The 25192-nt window shown below is 38.2% G+C and overlaps 1 protein-coding gene across 1 annotated transcript in view; it reads left to right on the top strand.

Moving 5' to 3' along the window:
* Positions 1-25192, top strand: part of mlt (tubulin folding cofactor E like protein mlt) — a 166428-nt gene that overhangs the window by 96875 nt on the left and 44361 nt on the right. Inside the window, exon 4 of the mRNA XM_090390429.1 lies at positions 11844-12186. Within this exon, the coding sequence (XP_090246555.1) occupies positions 11844-12186 (343 nt within the window). The remainder of the gene's footprint in view (positions 1-11843; positions 12187-25192) is intronic.

The following is a 25192-nucleotide window of genomic DNA, read 5'->3' as shown; positions in this document are numbered from 1 at the left end:
AAAAAAAGATTGTGGGCTATTGGTTAGAGTTTTAATAATGCCATATTGTTGATAGTGGTGGTGAGAGAGTTTGTGAATGTATCTGCGAGTAGGTTTTCTATATACAGTGGAGGAAATGTTATCATTAGGAAGGGTAAACTATTGTTATTTTCCTTTTCCATTGTAAACTGGATTCTTGGATGTAGGCTATTGAGGTGACTGAGGAAGGAGTCTAATGTTTCTGGGCCAGGACACATTATCTACATATCTTAGCCAGATGGAAGGTTTGAGAGTGATTGAGTCTATGGCTCATTTTTCAGAATTTTCCATGTAAAAATTGGCAGGGGGGGGGACCCATAGCAGTTCCTTCTATTTGTTTGTAACTTTTTTTCTTCCAAGAAAAATAACCAGAATTGATGGCAAAGGAAAAGAGATCTAAGATATCAGAAGGGAAAAACGTTTTTGAAGAGTGTTAAGGTGTCATTTATAGAAATATTGGTAAACAGTGAGATGTTGTCAAGGCTTACCAATATATCTGTATTATTTAAAGTTAGATTTACAATCAACATTTTAAAATGGGTAGAGTTTTTTTATACAGGATGTGGTAAGTCCAGTGCAGGGGGGGGGTCAGAGAGTTAGCCAGCTACTTTGACAGTTTGTAGCATGATACATCAGTGGCATCTACTATATGTCTTAGGAGCGAATTAGATTTGTGGATTTTTGGTAAACCATATATCTAGGGGGGGGGGGAACTGAAAGCTTTGAATTTTTTTGTAATGTCGGTGGCCAGAAGGATACTTTTTTAAGTAAGTTTTTTCATTTTTTAGTTGTGTTTTTGTGGGATTGTGCTTTAGTGGGATGTAGATAGTAGCACGATCTTGGAGAATAATCTCAATTTTTTAATTATATTTCATGGCATTAAGGACAACTGTGGCATTACCCTTATCCGCTCTGGCGATGACAATACTTTTTGCTTTCCATAATTTCTGAGAGCAGCAAGTTGGCTGGAAAATAAATTACTTTAACTTATTAATTACTCACCCAGTCGTCACCTCCAAAAAAGTAATTTATCTGCAATCATGGCTATGGTGAATCTGGCCTTCAGAACCATGTTTTGGATACAACCCACAGCATCTCCTGGAGAAAAACCACCATGCTCTACCATAGTAAATTCAAAAAAGAAAGACTGTTTTCAGAATCTGCAGAGGCACTCAGAAATCAACCAAATTTTAATAAATACAGTTGCATAAAGCTTCCCAAAATTTGGGAAACATTAATTATCAGAGATTCCACTTTACATCCTAGGCCACCTACGAATGCCCATTGAGGGCACACCACCTAGATAGGACTTTAAGAGTCACCCAAGTGTTTCATTTAGTATTGTGTTGTATTTGAGTGTGTGTTACAAGAGTTATTTGTAATCCCTTAAGATGTCTCAGTGACTGAGATGAATGATTGGAAGCATTAAAATTAGTTTCAATCCTTTCCTCCTGCTGTAAATATTCCATTAAACTTCCATCGTGATATCAACATAAAGATGTGCGGAAGTTCACATGGAGAAAAGACACAAGGAATAAGAAAAGCCTCATTGACTATGTCATTGAGAGTGATATCATAAGGCTCGTTCAGGATACAAGAGTGGAGTGTACAGAGGATTTGAAATTGGAAATAACCATTACTTAGTACTAAGCAGGGTAAAAATGAATATCACATTGAAAAGAACATTATGTAAGAAAGTTTTGAAAAGAATTAAAGCTGAGCAGTTTATACAAGTAAATTGTAGACTAGACTATACAAACATTATTGAAGAAAAAACAAAACAAATTGAAAACAAGAAATCTCAGTGGCAAATTCTGAAGCAGAGATTGATTGATTCAGATTATTGTCTGCAAGGATAGAAAAATAAGAACACCATGGCAGACACAAGAAGTTAAAGAAGCATTCCTGGAAAAGAAGAATACATACCTAGCAAATAAGTCAGCAGATGCCCTAAAAGAATACACAGAAAAATGTATGAATATAGAAAATAAATATCAGGAAAGTGGTAAAATGTTCTGGAAGCTATTGAAGAAACTTAGAAATGGAAGAAAGAGTACTAGAAAAGGAATTAAAGGTGACATGAAAACTGGAGATAAGGATATCCTAGATATCTGAAGTAATTACTTTGAAAGACTGTTAAACAAACCAAGCAGTGACAGAACATTTTAGAAAATTTTCAAGAGTAATACAAAGAGGAGTACATATCGATACTGAGGTAGAAAAAGCTGTCAAAAACTTGAAATGTGGAAGGGTAGCTGGAGTAGATGATATTCGACAAAATGCTTAAGTATAGAGGCATAGAAGTTTTGCAGTGGTTATTACATTGCTTAATTCAGAGGTCTTGGTCAGAAGGTTGAATTCCCAGTGATTGGAGTGATTATAGAGCTCTCATAGTGGCCATCTACAAAAAAAAAAAAAAAAAAAGGAATTCTCTATTAAGTGTTCTGGGCAAACTTGAACTCATTTACCGTTCTTGCTCTCACCACTTTATCAGGCAATGAATGCATTCCAACCGTTCAACCATCCTCCATGCAAAGAGACCACTTCTCACCCTCTTGCTCACAGATTCCTTTCATAACTTCCAGAGATGGTCCCCTAGTCATTGCTCCTTCCTGTTGTTCCACCAAGCGAAAGAACTCCCCAGTGTCAACCCTGTAACTACCTCTCAACAGTTTAAAAGTCTCAATCATGTCACCTCTCCTTCTATCTACCAAACTCTGCAGTCTACATTCCCTCAGCCAATCCTCATAACTAACATTGTACGGTTCTGAGACCTTCTTTGTTATCTATCTCTGTACCCTTTTCACAATTAATTTATACCCTTCAAATCCTGGAGACCCAATTTGAGAACAGTGGTCTAAGTGTAGTCTGATGAGGTTCTTATACAATGGAACAATAACTCTTTTATCTCTGCAGGTCAGCATCCTTCTCAGTATTGCAACAATCCTCTAGGTTACCTTCACCACCTTTGCAGTATGTTCTCTGAATTTCAGGTTTTTATCAATCATCACCCCCCAGCGATCTCCCTTTTCCCCTACTTCCTCCAGTACAACTCCTACAACCGAGTATGTATTCTTCCATCAATGTATTCCAAACTTCAAGACTTTACATTTTGCTGCATTAAACTGAGACCCCCCCCATTCATTTGCTCATCTATCTAGTTTATTCAAATCCTCTTGCAGGGCTGCCACATCTGCACTATTATTAATAACCGTTTCCAGCTTCACATAATCTGCAAACAACTGAATATCCCCCTGCAATCCAATGGCAATGTCATTGATATAAAGGTTAGACAATACAAGTCCCAGTACTGGTCCCTGTGGGACCCCAGTTGTAACCTTCTACCTCCTTGATATTGTCCCGCCATGCACAACTCTCTGATAACTATCAGACAGCCAATCCTGAATTCAGTTGACTAACCCGACATATAAACCCATGTGCTACAACTTAAATATCAGCTTATATATCCAAAAAAATGGCAATATATGCCTTTCCCTCATCAATTGCTCTTGTCACTTTATTATAAAGGCAATCATATTACTAAAGCAAGAATGCTGCTTAACAAATCCATGTTGACTCTCACAGATAACATTACCCTCATCTGCCCCAATGCTGTATATGGTCCCTCACTAATTTCTCCAAGATCTTAACAACTACTGATGAAACACAAACTGGCTTTTAATTAGACACTTCCAGTCTGCTACCACCCATATGCAATGGCACTATCTTACCATCCTTCCATTCCATGGATACCTCTCCCAAGGAAAGGTACTTTCAATGAAAAACCAGGTCAAAGGAGTTATCAGTTCTTTAGCATATTCTCTTAAAACCTGTGGCGAAATACCATCCAGTATTTCCAGAGTACTCAGTATTTAGAACACACTCTCCTCTTGCATCTCTAAACCTCGAACCTGTCCTATCCCTCTAGTATTAAAACCTACTTCTCCAGGATGAAATACTCAAAGTTTTCATTGAACAACTCCACTATGTCCTCTGCATCAATCACTCTATTCCCATTTTTATCCCACAATGTCATTCTTCCACAATCATAAACAATCATTTCTCCTCCTACTGGTCACATAGCTAAAAAAATTTCCTAGGATTTTCTTTGGTCTTAGGGCCAATCTCTTCTTATATTCCAGTTTTGCCTTCCTTACCACACTAATCACTCTCCTGGCTTGAGTCTTATATTCTTCATGCATTTGCTCTCCACCCCTCACCTTATATCTCTTCTATAATCCCTTTTTCACATGCAGTTTCTGTTTGATATTATTTGTCATCCACTTTACCCCAAATTGTGTCCTCTTCTTCACTCGTGGGAACATAGCTTACTATTGCTGCTAACAAATATTCCTTCATAATTTCCCAAGCACTAATGATATCTCTGCCTTCCAATTCTGCCCTCCATGGAACTTTCCCAAGTTGATATCTAAGACTATTACAATCACCTGCCTTATAATTCCACATACGTTCCCTTCTCTTTGCTACTCCTGCATGTCTATTCATCTTCGAAGTCAAAACTACACGGTCACTCTCTCCAGCTGGGAAAAAGAGATGTCATCTCAGTTATAATCAGCTCTTCTGATGCTGTGACAAAATCCAAAACTCTTGAACCTCTTGTTCCCTCTATTACATGTTGCCTAAGATATTTGTCACCTCAAGAATTCTAGAAATTCCATTCCCTTATTACTACAGTACAGCGTCTCTTCCCAATTTATACTGCTGTAGTTAAAATCTCCCATAACAATCATTCTTCTTGCACTTGCCAAATTCAACTGCCTAAACATCTCCTGCTCCTCACCCCTCTGTCCTTGATATGTACGAACATCCCCACTAAATATCCTGTCTTACCCACCTCTATCTCACACCATATGCTTTCAAAACCATTAGTTACTTAGAGGATATAAGTCATCACTTATCATAAGCAGTACTCCACCACCACTTTTTCCCTTCCTATCCTGCTGAAAAATACTATACTCTGCTACTTCTATTTCTGTTATTATATCATCTTCCGTCAACCCTGTCTCAGAGATCCCAATAATTTTTGGACAGGCTGATGCTATCTATACTACCAATTCATCTCCTTTATTCTGGATATTCCTGGCATTAGTATAAAGCATAAAAATGTTACTGTTTCTATACCTATCATTATCCTCTAGAGCATAGGTTCCCAAAGTGGGCAGTACTGCCCCCCCCCCCAGTGGATGCTGAAGCCTTCTAGGGGGGGGGGCTATAGTGGGATCAAAAGCATGTGGGGACGGTCTAGGGGTTGGTGGCTCTTTATAAAGGAAATTAATAATATATATTTAAAAATTAATCATTTTTGTGATTTTGCGATTAGATAATCATTTAAAATTTAAATATTGCATTTTAATTCATCTTATGCCCATCTTACATGATCAATTTTTTTATCAATTTTCTATTTCAATTATTTAATCATTTGAAAATTTACCATGTCAGATAGAAATAGATGTAGTTTTCTGTGTCAATGAGAAAATAGAGCATGTGTATATGTGTGTATAATAGGTTATGTTTACAGTTGCAAATATATTCATTATATTTCATTTCAAAATATATATAAAATATATAAAACCACTTTTATATATTATACTGTTTTCTGTGGTTATGTTTTGTAGATTTGTTGTTTATATCTTGTGTAATTATTTTATTTATTAATTATTATTTATAATTATTCAGACAAAACGCAGAAAACTGTTATAATGGGGGACGTTACAAAATTTGTCTTGCAAAGTGGGCAGTGTCCCGAAAAAGCTTGTGAACCTATGCTCCAGAGAATCCACTGGACTCATCATTACCTGTCTTCTCCCTTCCCCCAAGCACCCATTCCCACAATAGGCCACCCTGCTAATATCCATTCTGGGAATTCTAGTTTCCTTGCACTGATACACAAACTCTTTCAGAAAACAGCAATCTCTCCAGATGCCTACGTCCTTCATTCAAATGCAAGCGGTCTCTTGCATACAGTTCCTTTCTGTCCTCAAATGCCCTCATATTTCAATCCTCTTTTCTGACATTCTGGCTATTATGCTATTCATTATTACTGCTCTTCTACTCAGCTTGTCATTATCACACCTACACACACTATCTTTCCTCTCTGTTTTCTTTTGTACAACCTCAAGCATGAATCTCGGATCTTTTGCCACCCGATTTACGTTGCATCTCAAATCATTCATGTCCACTATCACAATCATCTAATCCACCCTTTCATCCCCACTTAATTGCCATAACCACACTTTCTATCGTTCCTCCAGGCAAACGCTCCTCTGGCATCATATCTTGCACACCACGGATCATCGAGTCTCCATTCTGTTTCTTGATTGCTCACCTGTATCCCTCACTCTCCCTCCTCAAACACTTTCACTCTATCCCTGGTTCCAACACTCCTTCACATTCTTCTCATTCCTTCTTCTCTCTCTCCTACTGTTTCTATTCTCTCCTCTTCTATCATTCCCATTACTCTCTCTCTCTCACTCCTACTCTAATTCACCTTGCATTTATTTCTTAAATTCACCTAATCTCATCTTTCCACTTCTCAACTCATTCCTGAGACGTTCTTTGAGCTCATCTATCTCTATTTATGCAAACATGCTTGAAAAGAGATTGAGAAAGATTGTGGAAGAGAAACTTGGAGAAGAACAAGCTGGATTCAAGCTAAATAGTGTTTGTTAAGATCAAATTTTCACTTTAAGACCAATAGTTGAAAAATCGTGGGAATATGACAAGGATCGGTACTTAAGTTTTGCAGATCTGGAAAAGGCATGTGACAAGGTGTCCAGAGAAAAGATTTTCAAAACACTACAATTATATGGAATGAATGGAACATTATACAGAGTAATACATAGTATATATTTAAGTTGTTAGTCAGCAGTTAGAATTGAAGGAAATACAGGAAGATGGTTTGATGTAAAATCAGGGGTAAGACAAGGATGCACATTATCTCCACTCTGCCAAGTATTTGGCAGAGGATTGCCAGGGTATAAATTTTCCAAACATGTGTACAGCTTCTGTCAGGTTTGCTTGTCTTCTCGTGAAGAGTAGTGCAGAGCTTTTATCTGGATTGATGGAGATATGACGGCTGGCTAACCACTTTTATCAGCTGCAATTTGGAGTTTCTTGGTGTTTAGTTCCAGACCAAATGATCTGGCTATGATGATTGTGTCATCAGTATAAAGAGCAGTGATAGCAGGAAGCATTTTGGAGTGGAGAGTAGTGAATGAATGGAGTAGGTTATCAGAGTTTGTTGTGGGTGCCATGACTGTGAATGAGTTCAAAGCAAAGTATGATAGATACTGTGCAAATATTGGATAGTTCTTGACATGATGTTTACGGATGAGTCTAAAGACTCCTTGAAGTAGCCTGTATTACTAAATCACTTAAGGAATTGACAACATAGATAAGAATATAAATAAAATTACACTTTAATAAATATTTCTGATATTTCCGCAATGTCACGTAGGCACTACAACGCAGTAACTGAGAATGAAGCTATTGTTCTTCTAAAAGTCCTGATGTTTCTCCCTAGCAGGCTAAGTAGGTGTTCTTGGCCGTTGGGCTGAAGGTCTGCTGATGAGCCTCCCAAATTTGGGGCAGTCTCATACAACCAAATTTGTTGAGGTTTGGAGAGTTTCTTAGGGCTGAGGCTGATTCCATAAATAGTCTTTCGAATTTGTATTTGCTACGGTGTATTACTGTAGTGTATGCCTTCCTTACATCAGGACCTTCAGCCCAAAAATGCATAACCAACGTATAAGCCTATCTACGAGAATTGCCATCATCCACAGAGATGCCATCGCACGGAAGGCCCACCAATATGGTAAAATGAAGTTGAAGTTATCTAGACAATTAAATCATCTAACTTTCCTAAAGCGCTGCTGGGATAATCAGGTAATCCCAAATTGTGCAAAATTCAAGCACCGTTTTGTTTCACAAAAAGCTCTTTGTATCTATAACCATACCAGCTATGCTTTACTTTGGGAACAAATCGCTGCCACGCGGTTTCTCTTAGCGGATATTAACAAAGCTATTCGTGCTTTTTTGAAGAAGAGCTTTCGGGCACTTTAAATCACAAGCTTTGGTTAATTTTACATGACGTCTCGTGTACCGCAGCAGACAAAGAATTTGAAAAAATAAGAGGTCGACAGATGAAAAAATTCAAAAAATTAGAAAAGAACTATAACATCAATCCAAAACTTCCTACCAACACCGTAATCAACCTTTCTCAGTCACCCTGAAACACTCAACGTGCTTTCACGTGGCCACAACTTCATCATTGCTCCCAGAAAAATACCTAGTGAGGATATTATGATCAAGATCGAACGCGGAATCCGCCACCTTCCAAATCAAATCACCAACAGTGTAAGACTGGATGTAGCTTGTGTCCTCTCTAAAGCAAGACCACCATAAACCTACATATCCAACAAGGAATATAAAGCTCTGCAGGAAATGAGAAATAATAAAGAAACAGTTATCACCAAAGTGGATAAGGGAAATGCAACTGTAGTACTTAACTAAAAGGACTACACAGGTAAGCCTAATGCTCTTCTATTAGATCGGGCTACTTGCCTCCCTATGAAATACAATCTCACCAACTCACGAATCAGAAAACTTCACAGGCTCCTTAAGAAAGTAACTTCTTGGCCTGTAGAAGTTACCAACATATTAAAGTCATTTAACTCTATATCCCCCCCCCCATATTTATGGACTCCCAAAAATACATAAAGAAAATGTGCCATTACATCCCATAGTGGATGGCATTGATTCCCCCCCACACACACACACACACAAATTAGCTAAACATTTGGCAACACATCTTCACACATAAAAAAAAAAAAAAAAAAAAAAAAAAAAAAAAAAAAAAACCAGCCTATTTCAAAGCCAGCATAGAAAAACCTCACGCTCCACATACTGACATAATGGTCAGCTCTTTGACGTCTCCTCCTTATTCACAAATGTCCCACTCAAGGAAACTTTAGAACTAATCCAAGCTAAATTTTCTCCCGATATCTCAGCTCGTTACCCTTCTGGCCTGCACTTTATACCATTCATGTGCCTGCAGGTCACCTCTTTCTTTAAATTCCCTCCACAGTTGTTTCTTTTTTTTTGCAGCTCAAGCTTAATGGTGTTATTCATCCATATAAATCCTACTTATTTTACTATTTGGACCCTAGGTATACAATCGGCCACAACCTCCTGTAAATCCTCCTTGACCACTTCCCATGCTCTATCAACATCCAGCCCTTGCAGTTTTACGTGCCATGGCACTGATCCAAGCAATCTCCTAAGCTTGTCATACTTACCAGCACGGTAATTCCACATATCCTGTCTTAATCGAAAATTCCACACCTTTAACCACTTTCCAGGCCAAGACCTTATGATCACTCTTACCAATAGATGGCAACATCATATTCATTACAGTCAAATTCTCAGATGCTATTACCAGGTCAAGCACTTCTCACATCCCCTAGTATTTTCAATTACATGTTGTCTCAGATAATTATCCGTTAATAATTGAATAAAATCCAGTTCTTCCTCACGTGTCCTCCCTCCTTCCATTCAATGTTACCATAGTTGAAATCCCCCATAATAATTACTCTCCTTCCACTCATTTCATCAATTTGTTTATGCATACTATCTCCACCATCTATTCCATCACCTGGTCTATAGCAGCACCCAACCATATATTTTGTTCTGCCAGTCTCAATCTCATACCAAATAGCCTCAAATGAGCTCTTTTCACTATCTTGCGATACAACTTCAATTCTCCTTGGCTGCAGTTCATCAGCTATCATCAATAATTCCCTCCCCCATTTTATTCTCTCTGTCTCTCCTAAACACACTATAACCTACACATTCTATCCCACTAACTATATCTTCTTCTGTCAGCCATGTTTCACTAATGCCAATAACCTGTGGCCAGGAAAAGCCAATCAAGGCCAAAAATTCTTCCTTCTTGTTCCTAATACTCCTGGCATTAGTATACATGAAATGCAGAGGTCCCTTTGTCCCACCCTATCTTGATGCGTTATTCTAACTATCCCATTCTGATTTCTTGTCCTTAGTACTGGCTCAGGTACATTATATACATTCTTACACTCAACTATCTCACTGTCTGTATATCCACTCCCCCACCCCACCCCCACTTGGTAGTTCTAGTTTCCCTGGTTCTGCACATCCATTTTCACTTCATTCAGCAACACTTCTCCGCACACCAAATCCATTCAAATGCAGGCCATCCATCTTGTATAAATCCTTTTGCCTATCAAACTCATTCCACACCACAACGTCTGCATAACCTCCGCATAAAGTCATTTGCGATTATGACCCTCCTCCTAAACTCCTCTCTGTCGTACCGTGGCAACAGACTCACCATCCTAACTCTGTCACTCTTTTCTTTCGCTACCTTTAACAATACTTTCAAGTCCTCTCTCATAAAAAATTTATCTCATTTCAATTCATTTGTATCTGCACAACTATCAATTCTTTCACCCTCTGTTTTTGCGTTCTAATACTCTCATTTACACCCTTAAATTTCGCACTCGGTAAGTTCGATTTAGTTAAACTCCCATCTATCACTCCTCTTAATAACGAGTCACCATACAACACTCCTTCCTTCATTTCAAAAACTCTCCCACTCTTACGCTTATTTTTCCTTTCAAACACTTTTTTATTTCCGTTAGCCGAGGCACTCTGGAAAGAGTTTTGCAGGTGCTCTAACTGCTGCTGCACACTTTGTATCACTGCACGCAATCTAGCGATCTCACTTCCTACAAATAATTCCTCATTTTTTTTCATCATTTAAACCATTTTCTCTCTCTGTATAGTTCCTTTCACTTTCTCTTTGATCACCGCTCTCTCATTGCCATCTTGTACAACATGGCAATTCCCTATCAAGCCACTATTTTCTTTCACATTCTGGCTTTCTTCAACCATAACTATCTCATGACCTGACGCATATTTCAATTCCTCACTTTGCTTACACTTTCTGCATATTCTCCCACCACTATTAGTTTCCATCCAAACTCCAGCCTCCTTCGGGAATGCATACATACCACACACATCACATTGGACAAACTCCCTCACATTACAGTTTTTGAACAAAGGCGTCGTATTTTTGGACACCATTATCTTACGTCGCATTGGCGCCATGTGCTATTCTATGAAACGTATCATTAAAATACTAAATTAAATAAAACGGAATTCACACCAAAATCACACAGACACAACAAGCTACCAAAAATAGACAATATTACATTATGATTTAAACCAATATTCCAATTTTCACTCAAAATTATACTTAGCTTTTGAGAGCTCTCTGAAAACACCACACACCGTGTAGCCCTCTGATGTGTTTTCGATATATATATGTCATTGGTACCTTACTTATCTCAACTAATAATTAGGGGATATGGAGTATTTTCCCCCTATTCATACAGCTAACTTTAATTGGGTTGAAGCCTTTGTGTTGAAGATCTGTTGTAATTTATTCTGTTGAAATACTCTATTACCCCTTGGAGTATACCAAAGCTTTTCGAGATTTTTCTTACTATTCAGAGCAAATGTGTGATATGACAAGTTGTTATTATCAAGGAATTTGATAAGCTCCAGGTAATCGCTAACTGTTTTGGGTAGAATATGTAATCTTTAAATTCATTAAATTAATTCTCTGTAATTCATTTTCTGTTATATTTATTCATTTTATTTTCGAAGATGTATGTTATTATTCTTTGAATAAATCAGTTAGTCGGAAAAAATTTTCCAAGTTGAAATTTTCAAAAAACATGTCTGTAATTTTTTTTGTCTTTCAGTATTGAAGAATTGCATTTGAGTTTAAATGGATACACTGCTGTAGAAATAGAGGCTGGTAAGCGCTATCCTACAATCAAGAATCTTTTTATGAGTGGTAACCCACTTTGCACTTGGAAGGAAGTTGTTGAACTTGGAAAGGCCTTTCCACACCTTCAGTCTCTCATCTTAGCTGATACCAACATAGAATCCATTTCAGAACCTACAACATGGAACAGAGAATTTTCTCAGTTGAGGAGTGTTAATATTAGTAATTGCCTTATGGCAGAGTGGTCTAATGTGGATAAACTGAACAACTTTACAAAACTTGAAGATCTTAGACTTCAGGGTATTCCATTGCTGGAGGTAAGGCAATTCATATGTTAATAAGTTTGATACTTGGTGAATAAATGTGTACTTGTAATTAAATTTAAAATTCCATCTAGAATATGAATGACAGTTGACAGGATTTGAAAACTGGTGGTAAATTAGCTACTAGTCTCATACAGAGTGCAGGAGTATTAACAGTCCTCCACACCCATCATGAAAGGTCTTATTATTATTAGTATTATTTCATGACCCTACGGAGTCACAGACTCGTCTCAGAAGTCCGTTTTGTCATTCACACGGCTCATCATTCTGCACCTTAAACATATTCAAGCAGACACCATGCTCTTAGGCAAGGCATTCCAATCATTCACCATTCTCCATTCAAAAAACCTGCTTCTCACTCCCCATCTCATGCACTCCTTATAGAACTTCCAGGGCTTGTTCTTCCCGATCTCCCACTGTTTTATGAAAAACCTCTTCAACATTAATCCTATAACAATTCCTTACTAATTCTCGTGGAAAGGCTTAGACGTTGGTTATGCATTTTCATTATATTATTTCAGGAAATTACAATGTACTAGGATATACATTAAAATAAATTTTAATATACTTCAATATTTCGGCAACGTCACGTTGCCATTTTCAAGAACTTAAGTACAAGACACGTGCACGCAGGCACAACAAAACAGTAAGTGAGGAAGAAGTAGGAAGCTATTATTTCTCCTAAAGTCCTGATTGTGCCCTCTAGTGGGCAATGTTGGTATTCTTGAGCAATTGGGCTGAAGGTCTTCTGATGTAGGTTTCCCAAATTTGGGGAAGTCTCATGCAGCCAAATTTGTTGAGGTTTGGATCGTTTCTTAGGACTGAAACTGATTCTATGAAAAGCCTTTCATATCTGTATTTGCTACGGTGTATTATCCTGGCTTTCTTCCGCCGTATTCTATGGCACGTATCTAGCGCATGGTCAGCAAGACCAGAGTGGCTATATTGGTGAAAACAGATGTAATCCTTTTGTTCTGAGATTCTGATATTTGCTGTCCTGCCTGTTTGGCCAAAGTAGGACAGCTTACAGCTGCAAGGGACCTGGTATACACCAGGTAGGTCTGGGGGGGGGGGAGGTTGGTCTTTAGTAGAGCGGATAAGGGATGCCAATTTTTTATATGGTCTGTAACAAGAAGTTAAGTTATGTTTTTTTAAGATTTTTGTGATTTTTTCCGAGGTACTTCAGATATAGGGTATGGTGATGGATTTAGAGTAATCCTTGTTGTGAGGGGGGGAGGGGGGTTGTGGTTTACTGGTTTCAATATTTTTTGGATTTTTTTTGGGGGGGGGGGGTAGCCATTGGCTGAGAAAGTTTTGAGAATGTGGTTTAGTTCTGTGGTTAGGGCATTGTCATTTGAGCAGATAAGTTTAGCCCTATTGTGTAGTGTCTTAATGACTCCATATTTTTGTGAGGAGGGGTGGTGGGATTGTTGATGAATGTATCTGCCTGTATGGGTGGGTTTTCTATATACTGAGAAAACCAAGGTTCCATCAGGCTGGCGGGTGACTAATGTGTCTAAGAAAGGAATGCAGTTGTTTTTTTCCTCTTCCAGGGTGAATTTGATTCTGGGGTGTTGGTTGTTTAAGTGTGTTAAGAAGGAGAGGAGTGCATCGGAGCCATGTGGCCAAATAGCAAATACATCATCTACATAGCGAAGCCAAACGGTTGGTTTTTGTGGGGCAGAGTTTAAGGCTTTCTCTTCAAAAATCTCCATATAAAAGTTGGCCAAGGGTGGGGAGAATGGAGAACCCATGGCTGTCCCCTCTATTTGTTTGTAAAATTTTCCTTGCCAAACAAAATAGCCTGAGTTCATTGTGAACTGAAATAGGGCTGTGATATTGGGAGGAAATTTAGCTTGGATTAGCTCTAAGGATTCTCTGAGTGTGTGAATAAGGAGGAGACATCAAAACTGACCATTATGTCAGTGTGTTTGAGTGTCTCCTCCACAGGCTCCTTAAGAAGGTCACTTTTTGGCCTGTGGAAATCACTAACAAATTAAAACCATATAACTCCATACCCACCCGTATTTATGGACTCCCAAAAATTCACAAGGAAAACGTGCCATTACGTCCAATAGTGGATGACATTGATTCCCCCATATACAAACTAGCTAAACATTTGGCCAAAGCTCTCTCACACTATACTGGCAACACACCTTCATACATAAAAAAACTCAGCCCACTTCAAATGCATTTGCAAAATCAAAAAAATAAATAACAGCATGCCCTAACCTTGTGCGCTATTGTAAAAGCAACCAGATTACTTAAAGCAAGAGTGCTCCTTAACAAATCCATGCTGGCCTGCCTGAGTGATATTGCTCTCATCCATCCAATTCTATATGAGTTCTTACCAATTTCTCTGAAATCTTAATAGCCACAGAAAAAATATAAATTGGTCTGTTGTTTGATATCTCCATTCTTCCTCTCCTCTTATGCCATTGGCACTATCTTACCCTCTTACTCCTTAAGAACTTGCCCTGTTATAAGACATTCCTTAAACAGACACAGGTTAATGGTATGTTAGTTCCTAAACACATTCCCTTAAAACAAATGGCAATAGAGCTCCAGAAATCCACTCACCACAGGTGAGTGGTTTAATACATTTTAAAGTCCATGCCATATTTCTTTTGCTATTGTCCCAACAATTTTTGTATATTTGTCACAGCTGAGATCTGAGAGATGCTCTACTCTGATTGTTTTGAAAGTTCTAATACACATTTATCTTTTTAATGTAACATTCCACTTTATTCTGGTAAACACTTTGCTCTTCAAATCTTAGACTTTAAATTGTCTGTACATTTCTTTTGGACTATCAAAGATATTATGATCAACAATAACAAACAGTAGGACCTTTCTTGTTTAACATTTTTATGTTGAAATCCAATGCCCTAAACAGAAATCTAAAAGGTATTTACCATTAGTATTAGTATTCCCCTTTTCTCTAAATTTCTCACAATATTTTTATAACTCCAGTTATGAAGAAGACAACTATAAATAACAGACTTAGAAACCAGCTTGAAGCAGTTCAAATGGATGAAAGGAAGAGAGAGATCATTAGTGCGTGGAATGCATGGGTGATAGTTAAGGAAAAAATTGTTCACAGCAGTGGCAGATTTTATACCTCGAATGAAGAAGTTAAAGTAATTTGAAAGAAAATGGATTGTTAGAGAAATCAAACAGGAACTGCAGATAAAAAAGAATTATGTAATGCATATAAAGTGATAAGTGAAAAGATAAGTGGCGCTAGAGTCTCCGTAGCACGTGGCGGGGAATTTGAGCTGTGCTGAAGAAAATGCTTATTAATTGGTGAATAGTCCGTTTTTTCTACGTTTTTGTAGTGCTAAGTTGTTTTCTGGAATACGAGTATCCGTCAGTGGTTGTTTTTTGAAGTTAGTTGTCGTGATATTGTGTATTTTGGTTACTGAGAAGACGGGGTCGGAATCGAATGCATAATGGTAGAAGACGAGACGAATGATAAGTTTTCATTATTTAGTTATTTCATTTCATTTTATTTATCTATTTATATCCAGTGTACTTAAATGTTCTGTTTGAAATTGTTTGTACTTATTTAGTGTTTATTTTTTGAAATTGTTTGTACTTATTTAGTGTTTATTTTTTGAAATTGTTTGTACTTATTTAGCATTTATTTTTTGACACTAATTAGTGACACTATTTTAAATAATGGTGGCAGTTATAATTACAACTGGTGTATCGCCAAGTCCCCCCCCCCATTTAAGGACTCCATTTTGCGCGATAGCATACGGGATTTTGTAGTGTGCAGGACTTGCGGAATGTATGCGTTCTGGCGATTGTATGGCAGGAGAAAGAAGGGGGGGGGGAAATGTATATGCGCAAAATGCAGGCAATGGGAAGAACTTGGTGATTTAGAAATGACCATAACTGACCTCGTCGAGTCAGAGATGGGAGATTCTCCATGTAGAGAGAGAGATGACAGGTATGATAGAGGGCGAGAGAAGTATGAATAAAATAATAATGAAAAGTATGGAAAGGTTGAATGATTCTGAAGTTTTAGGAGATAGTCTCAATTGGGAGGATGAATGGCAAACAAGAATGGGTGACTTACAGAGAGAGATAGATGATCTGAAAAAGCAGGTGGAATGTCTGGGGAATGAGATGAGAAGTGTGAAAGATGAAATTAAGCAAATGGAAGAGACAAATGCAAGGCGAATCAGAGGAGAAGTGAGAGAGAGTTATGGGAATGAGAGAAGAGGACAGAATAGGAACAGTAGTAGAGGAGAGGGATTGAGAGCGTTATGAGAATGGCAGAAGAAGAGATAATAGGAGCAGTATAAGAGAGGGAATGAGAGAGAGAGAGAGAGAGTTGTATGAATGATAGAAGAGGTGAGAATAGGATAAGTGGAAGAGAGGAAATGAGTGTCAGATATAGGAATGATAGAAGAGGAAAGAATGGAAACAGCAGGAGAGAACGATTGCAAGGGAGCACAGGGACTAGAGATAGTGATGTCAGGAAGGCAGGTAAGTAGAGGAGCACAGAGAATCTGTTACAAGAGAGAGAGCAAGGGATGTGTGTGAGCAATCGAGGAATATGGTGGTAAGAGGTGTAATGTATGGGGACTCGATGATCCATGGTGTTCAAGATAGGATGCGTGAGGAGTGTTTGCCAGGAGGAACGATAGAAAGTGTGGCTATGGCAATTAAGAGAGGTGAAAGGGTGGATGAGATAATTGTGATGGTGGGAACAAATGACTTGAGTGGTGGTGTAAATGGGGCAGTGAGAGATATGAGATTCTTGCTTGAGGCTGTACGAAAGCAGACACAGAGAGGAAAGATAGTGTGTGTGTGTTGCCTAGGTATGATAATGTCAAGCTGAGCAGAAGAGCAATGATATTGAATGGCATAATAGCGAGAATGTGTCAGAAGAGAGGATTCGAATATACGGATGCTTGGAGTGTGTTTGAGAGCAGAGAGGAATTGTATGTGAGCGACCACTTGCATTTGAATGAGGAAGGACGTAGGCATCTGGAGAGATTGCTGTTCTGAATGAGTCAGTGTGGATGGTAGCAGGGGTGTCCTCTTGGGAGAAGGGGGATGACATCAGGTAACGCTGAGCCCAGTGGAGTCTAGAGGGAATAATGCTGGGAATAGGAACAATGGCATTTTTATGCTTTATACCAATGCTAGGAGTATTCGGAATAAGGGGGAGGAATTGGTGACACTGATAGCATCAGCCTGGCCGAAGATTATTGGGATCACAGAGACGTGGTTGACAGAAGAGGATATAATAACAGGAATAGAAGTTGCTGGGTACAGCATTTTTCAGCAGGATAGGAAGGGAAAGCTTGGTGGTGGAGTACTGCTTATGATAAGTGATGACCTATGTCCTCTAAGAGTGGAGGCTTTGAAAGGCTGTGACACTAATGATTTTGAAAGCATATGTTGTGAGGTGGGCAAGACAGGATATTTAGTGGCGGTGTTGCTACAGACCAAGGAGCACAGAGGGTGTGAACCTGGAGATGTTGAGACAGTTGAGCGTGGCAAGTGCAAGAAGAATGATTGTTATGGGAGATTTTAACTACAGCAGTATAGATTGGGGAAAAGAAGATGCATGTAACAATAAGGGAATGGAATTTCTAGAATTCTTGAGGGACAAATGGCTTAGGCACCATATAACAGAGGGAACAAGAGGTTCAAGAGTTTTGGATTTGGTTATTATTATTATTATTACGGGCAGCTCCAAGGAGTACTTAGACTCATCGAGGGAGGCCCAACATCATGTCAAGAACAACTATTCAACATTCACACAGTATCTATCATACTTCACCTTGAACTCATTTACAGTCATGGCACCCACAACAGGCTCTGGCAGCTTATTCCACTCATTTACCACTCTCCAAGTAAAAAACCTAGCTCTAACACCCTTGTTAACCACACTCTTACCAAGCTTCCATGGATGGCCCCTAGTCCTCCCACTTCCAGCACTATTCTCAAAAATATCTTCTGAATTAATCTTATAGAAACCCTTCAGAAATTTGAATGTCTCAATCATATCATCCCTTTTCTGCCTATCAACCAATTTCTGCAGCCCGCAAATCTTCAACCTGTTCTCATAAGGTTCGTTCCATAGTCCTGCTATTATCTTGGTCACTAGTCTCTGGATCCTCTCCACCTCCTCCCCCTTCGAGAAGAAACCCTGGGGCCCATATCTGGGCACAGTAGTCCAGATGGAATTTTATCAAGGCTCAATACAGAAGAACAATAACCTGTTTGTCTCTGCTTGTTAAAGTGTTTTTCAGCACCCAAGTGATTTGATGAGCTGATTTTGCCATTTTTGCGATGTGTCCCCTAAACTTCAACTCCCTATCCACCAACACTCCTAAATCCCTGGCCTCGTCAATCTCCTGGAGTACAGTTCCACCAATGTGATATACTGCTGCTAATCTTTTCACCCCAAAATGCAAAACCTTGCATTTTTCCACATTAAATTGACATCCATTCTCCTTAGCCCAGTCCACAAAACTATTCAAATCATCCTGCAATATTTTGACATCCTGAGCATTCACTATTGCTCTTCCTAACTTTGCATCATCTGCAGACAGATGCACAGTTCCTCTCAGATCCTTTCCTATATCGTTAATGAACAAATTAAACAGTAGCGGTGCACAAACAGAACCCTGCGGCACACCGCTAGTCACAGGCCGTCTTTTGGATTCTACTCCTGAATAAACCACACTCTGATATCTCTCCATCAGCCACCCTCCTATCCATCTCACCAACCCTATATCCATTCTCATATGCTGCAGTTTACTGATTAGAATTCCATGTGGTATCCTATCAAAGGCCTTGGCAAGGTCCAGTAGAATCACTGTAAACCCATTACCCTTATCCAGTTCATCCGTCACTGTGTTATAGAACGTGAGCAAGTTACTGAGGCATGATCTACCCTTCACAAAACCATGTTGTCCCCCATAGAATATCCCATTTTCTATGGGGGACAACAATCCTGTATTCTTTTCTTGACTAATTTCTCCAAGACCTTGACAACGATTCCTGATATGCTAATGGGTCGGTAATTTACAACAGCAGCTTGGAACCTCCTTTATGCAGTGGAACTATTTTCCCCTCTTTCCACCCCCTCGGAACTAACCCAGACCCGAGACTTAGATTAAACAAAATGCTCAAGGGTACTGACAATTCTTTAGCCGCTTCACGTACGACACGAGCTGGTATACCATCCAATCCCACAGATGTATTGACATTGAGGTTATGCAATAGGTTACTCACTTATAATATAATATACTTATAATATAATAGGTACCTCCATTTCATTCACCACAATTCCCGTATAATCTATTGGTTCATTCATTTGTGCAATGTCACCACCAGGATGATATACTCTTGCAAAGTGCCCACTCAGTAATTCTACTATATCAACTGATTTGGTTACCTACCTACCATCAGCATTCTTTAAAATTAATCTGCCGTATACATTTTTTCTTTTACTTGCAACATATCGAAAAAACTTTTGGGATTCTCTAGCCTGCATGGCTAATGTTCTTTCATAATCTACTTTTGCTTTTCTTACCACACCTGTTACCTTTCTGGTCTGGGCTTTATGCCATTCATGTGCCTGCAGGTCACCTTTCTCCTTAAATTCTGTCCACAGTTGTTGTTTTTTTTCCAGTTCAAGCTTAATGGTGTTATTCATCCATTTAATCCCTACTTGATTTATTATTCAGACTTTAGGTATACTGTCATCCATTGCCTCCTGCAAAAAACTTCTTAACTGCCTCCCATGCACTATCAACATCCATCCAGCCCTTGCAGTTTTACATGCCATGGCACTGAACCAATCAAACTCCTAAGTTTGTCATACTTACCAGCCCGTTAATTCCGCATGTACCCTGTCTTAATTGTAAATTCCACACCTTTAGCCACCTCCCAAGTCAAGACGCTGTGATCACTCTCACCAATTGGTGCCAATGTGTTCATATTCATTACAGCCAAATCCTCAGATGCAGTTACTAGGCCAAGCACTCTCTGACCAAAGTATTTTCCATTACATGCTGTCGCAGATAGTTATCCTTTAATAACTGCATAAAACCTAATTCCTTCCTCCCATGTGTCCTCTCCTCCCTCCAATTAATGCTACCATAATTGAAATCTCTCATAATAATTACCCACCTTCCACTCATTTCTTCTATTTGCTCATGCATACTATCTCCACCATCTTTTCCGTCACCTGGTCTATAGCAGCACCCAATTTTATATTTCGTTCTGTTTGCCTCAATCTCACACCAAATGGCCTCAAATGTGCTCTTTTCTCTATCCTGCAATTTAACCTATTCTCCTTGGCTTCAGCTCATCAGCTATCATCTATAATACTCCTCCCCCAATTTTATTTTCCCTGTCATTCCTGAACACACTATACCCCTCACATTCAATCCCACTAGCTATATCATCTTCAGTCAGCCATGTTTCACTAATTTCAATAAACTGTGGTCTGGAAATGCCAACCAAGGCCAAAAATTCTTCCTTCTTGTTCCTAATATTCCTAGCATTAGTATACATGAATTGCAGACCCCTGTTAGCCCCATCCGTACCTTGATGCCTTATGCTGACTATCCCATTCTGATTTGTTAATTTGGGAATAGAGTGACTGATGTAGAGGACATAGTAGAATTGTTCAATGAACACGTCATTGGAGTATTTTATCCTGGAGGAGTCAATTTGAATACTAGAGGGATAGAGCAGGTTCGAGGTTTAAAGGTGCAGGAGGAGAGCGTGTTCCACATACTGAATACTCTGGATGTTAGTAAAGCTGTGGGACTGGTGGTATTTCACCACAAGTTTTGAGAGAATGCTAAGGAACTGGCAGTTCCCTTGACCTAGCTTTTCAATGCAAATCTGGCTGCGGGAAAGATGCCAATGGAATGGAAGGAAGGTAAGATAGTGCCTTTGCATAAGGGCAGTAGCAGACTTGAAGTGTCTAATTATAGGCAAGTTTGTGTGTCATCAGTAGTTAGTAAGATCTTAGAGGAAGTAGTGAGGGACCATATACAGCATTGGGCAGATGAGGGTAATGTTATCAGTGAGAGTCAGCATGGATTTGTGAGGGGGCGCTCTTGTTTTAGCAATATGCTAGCCTTTTATGATAAAGTTATGAAAGGAAACTGTCAGAAAGAGGGTGAGGAGTGGTTTCTTTGCATGGAGGGTGGTTGAACCATTGAATGCATTTCCTGATGGAATGGTGAGAGCGAGAACGGTGAATGCATTTAAGGAGTGGTATGATGGACTTTGTGTTTCCTAGGAGGGACCTCCCTCGATAAGTCTTGATAGACTTTGTGTTTCTTAGAAAGGACCTCCCACAATGAGTCTTTTGACTCCATGGAGGCCTGAATAATAATAAAAATAAAAGATACATGTGGAGACAGTTGCATGCAGAATAAACATAAGGCTCAGACTAAAAAAGATGACTAGTGTAGTAAGGAGAGAAAAATTAAAATAAGAGAGGAAACTAGCACTGTAATCCAAGAAGAATCCCAATGATTTTTGTTTTGCTTTGGCCAATAGGAGGCAAAATGATTACAGACCACCTTTTAACGATCACTTTGTTAGGATGTTCTATCCTGGTAAACCAGACTTTACTACTAGAGGGATGAGGAGGGTAAAAATATTCTTTCTAAATGAAGAGGATGTATTCCAAATAGTGAGCACTAGATGTTAGTAAGACCAAGGAACTAAATGGTGATCTTGCCATGCAGGACTACAGAAACGAAACTTAAATTTACTAGTCAGAAAAAAACTTACTCGCCCAAGCTCTCTGCCTACTTTATAAAAATATTGTTATGGGTGATGTTGGAAAATAATCAAATTAAAAAAAAAAGTAATAAAACATTTTGCATATTTTTTTTTTTTTTACTTTGCGTTAGTAATTTCTCCAGATTGGCAGTTTAGGAGACATCATTAGATTAGTCTGACAATCTGATGGACTAATCTACTTGAGGATACATGTATTATTTATTTATTTATTTATTTATTTATTATTATTTATTTTCTTGACCTCCATGAAGTTAAGACACATGTTACTTTACTACATGTTATTTCAATTATGGTCACTGCTAGCAACACAAAGTCTATCATACCGCTTATTAAACTCATCCACTATTTGCACTTTCACCATCCTCTTAGGCATTGCAGCAATGGCAATCAAACAGACTCTTGGTGTGACTCAAAGGTCTGTTTGGTTGCCATTGCTGTTTAATTTGTATGTAAATGATATTGGGAAGTTCTTGAATGGTGATATACAGTTATTTGCAGATGATACAAAGTTGGGAAGAACTATGAGGAGTACAATTGATGTTGTAGCTTTGCAAGTGGACTTGAATAGACTTTCTGAATGAGCAAATGAAAGGAACCATTTCAACGTTGCAAAATGTAAGGCTTTAAAAGTTTTGGAAGAACAGATGAGATGCAGAGTGTAAGATTTATGGGATTGATATCTTAGAGGAGATGAGAGATCTGGGGTGTTGGTGGATAAGTCTTGAAATTTTGAAGACATTTTACTAAAATTGTGAGGACAACACAGTTCACTTATAGCAATGATGAGGAGAACACTGACATGTAGGAGTAAGAATGTTAAGATTCCATTATATAAAGCTTTGATAAAACTACTGTGCATGGGTTTGGTCACCAGGTTTTCAAAAGAACCAAGATATCTTGGAAATGGTTCAGAGGCGATTGACTAAAGTGGTTTCTGGTCTCTGGAATGCTGAGTATCAAGAGGGATTGAGGAAATGCAAATTGCACAGTCTATTGGATAGAAGGACAAGTGGAGGGATGACATGATTGAGACATATAAGTTGGTAAGGGGGTTATTACTGGATTAATGTGGATCAGATTTTTCATAGATTGGGTATCTTGGAGGGAGGATGAGAACAAGAAGCCATTCCTGGAAGCTGTATAAAAATGGTGTGAACAAATGGATGAGGAGTAGGGTTTTTGCATGGAGAGTTGTGGGCAGTTGGAATGAGTTGCTCAGAAGTGTGGTGAGTGTGGAGACAGTGAATACATGGAAGTTATGTTATGATGAACCGTGTGTGCGTGTGAGATGCAGGACATCCTGCGATGAGTTGTTGACTCCAGAGACATATAATAATAATAATACAGATATATCCTAGTCATACGACATATTAAGTTCCAGACCACCGTCATATAGCGAATTTCGTCATAATACAGCAAATCATGGTTAAAAAAAAAGCTGTTTTTAAGCAGTCATAATATGTGCGTAAATGACGTAAATAAAGCATTCATTTACGTCATTTATGCAAAAGAAAAATTGCGAATAATTTTCGCAAACATAAAAGTTATTCTAAATGGCTTTGCTTAAGAGATCACGCCAACCACTTTGGTCTTTAACGTACAATATCAAAACTTTTTCCCATTCCATCAATGAGATTATCATGTTCACAGATAACTGTAGTATTCCTTTGTTATTAACAATTTTATAAGGGTAGTGCAAGGTAAGTATAGCCGGGGACCTCTTTGTGTTCGATATGCCATCATCACTAAATTGAACCATTTTAATCTTAGTATGTAATGTAATAGGTTTATTCATCTTCCTTTTTTTTTCCACTGGAAGCCACAGTACCCTTACTTTGAATTGTATATGCCATTATTAACAACAATAAAATAAAGCAATAGATATAAACAGTTTATAATTCACAGCAAAACACCAAAACATAAAGAGATGTACTGAACAATGAACATCGTAAACAAACACTCAGAAAGCTGTCCATCAGTTGATTCATGGGAACGTCCTATTACTAAAACGTTCATGTGAGTGCATTGTCCTATAAATGGACAATGGGCATAACTGAAATGAGTCATATAAATGGATAGTTATAGAGTGAAGCGTCATAGGCAGGTATTACTGTAATAATAATAAGAAGAATGTAATAACTCGAAGGAACTCTTCATGTGTTGCTGGGAAGTAAGTCTTGTGGCCAGTAAATGCTTTTTGCCTTATTGTTAAATTAAAATATAATCACTGAAGCTTTTTGGTTATTTTATTTTTAAAAAATTTAAAATTCAATTTAAAAAAAAAGTAGTAAATAACATTTTTGGCATAATGGCTTTCTCACAAGTAAACAAAAGTTCCAAAAAAGGAGAAATATTTATCAGAACAAGCTGTAAACAAAAACTGTAGTTTCACTTGAATATAAATATACAAGTCTGTTTCTAATTGAAAGTCGTTGTTTTCCTGAACTGTTTATAACAACTCCTCTCCCATCCAAATAAAAAGAAATTATAATTTCTTTGGTACTGCTCCCCAAATAATAATTATTATTATTAATTAATTAATATTTAAAAAATGCATTTCAAACTTTTGCTGGCCTGATTGGCTGAGTGGTTAGCATATCCACTCTCCTGCCATGGGCATGGATGTCTGTGATTGTTTGTCAAAATGGTGGTGGTGGGCAGTAGATGGCGTTGGTGTAGATGATGCAGTTCGCTGTAGTTGGTGGATTAAGGTGTAGAAGTTGCCCTCCCTTGTTGAGTCCTTGGAGGTGTCACAATAATAATAATAAATTTTAAAGTTTACTGCAACTCAAAATGCAAAATGCCCATAATTAAAAAATTAGAGGAGAATTGAAAGAATAAAAGATGGAAAATATTGCCAGCAATAATAAATGTATTGCTAAGATTGATCTCATATTTTGATATAGGTGTAATTTATTTTATTTTCACACATGTGAAATTTTATATCTCATGAACAAATGAAATCGATAAAATGTGAAGCAGAACTTTTCTATCCTTGAAATATTATAAGGTGGTTTATTTATTTGGTGCACTTTGGAGATTAATGTCACATGTATGGTGGGTTCATTGGACACATTTCATAGAACCATTGTATGTTCGAAGAAACTGGACAGAGAGTACATTTTCATATGAAACTTTCCCATATATCTAGGCACTTATTAGTATACCAGTATATTGGTTAGTATAGTAGTGTGTATAC

Source organism: Typopeltis vanoorti, chromosome 3 (genome assembly GCF_054136105.1).
Source record: "Typopeltis vanoorti isolate ZY-2024b chromosome 3, IOZ_Tvanoo_1.0, whole genome shotgun sequence".
Classification (NCBI taxonomy): domain Eukaryota; kingdom Metazoa; phylum Arthropoda; class Arachnida; order Uropygi; family Thelyphonidae; genus Typopeltis; species Typopeltis vanoorti.
The sequence above is the reverse complement of the archived record's forward strand: the minus strand, read 5'-3'. Positions and strand labels throughout refer to the sequence as shown.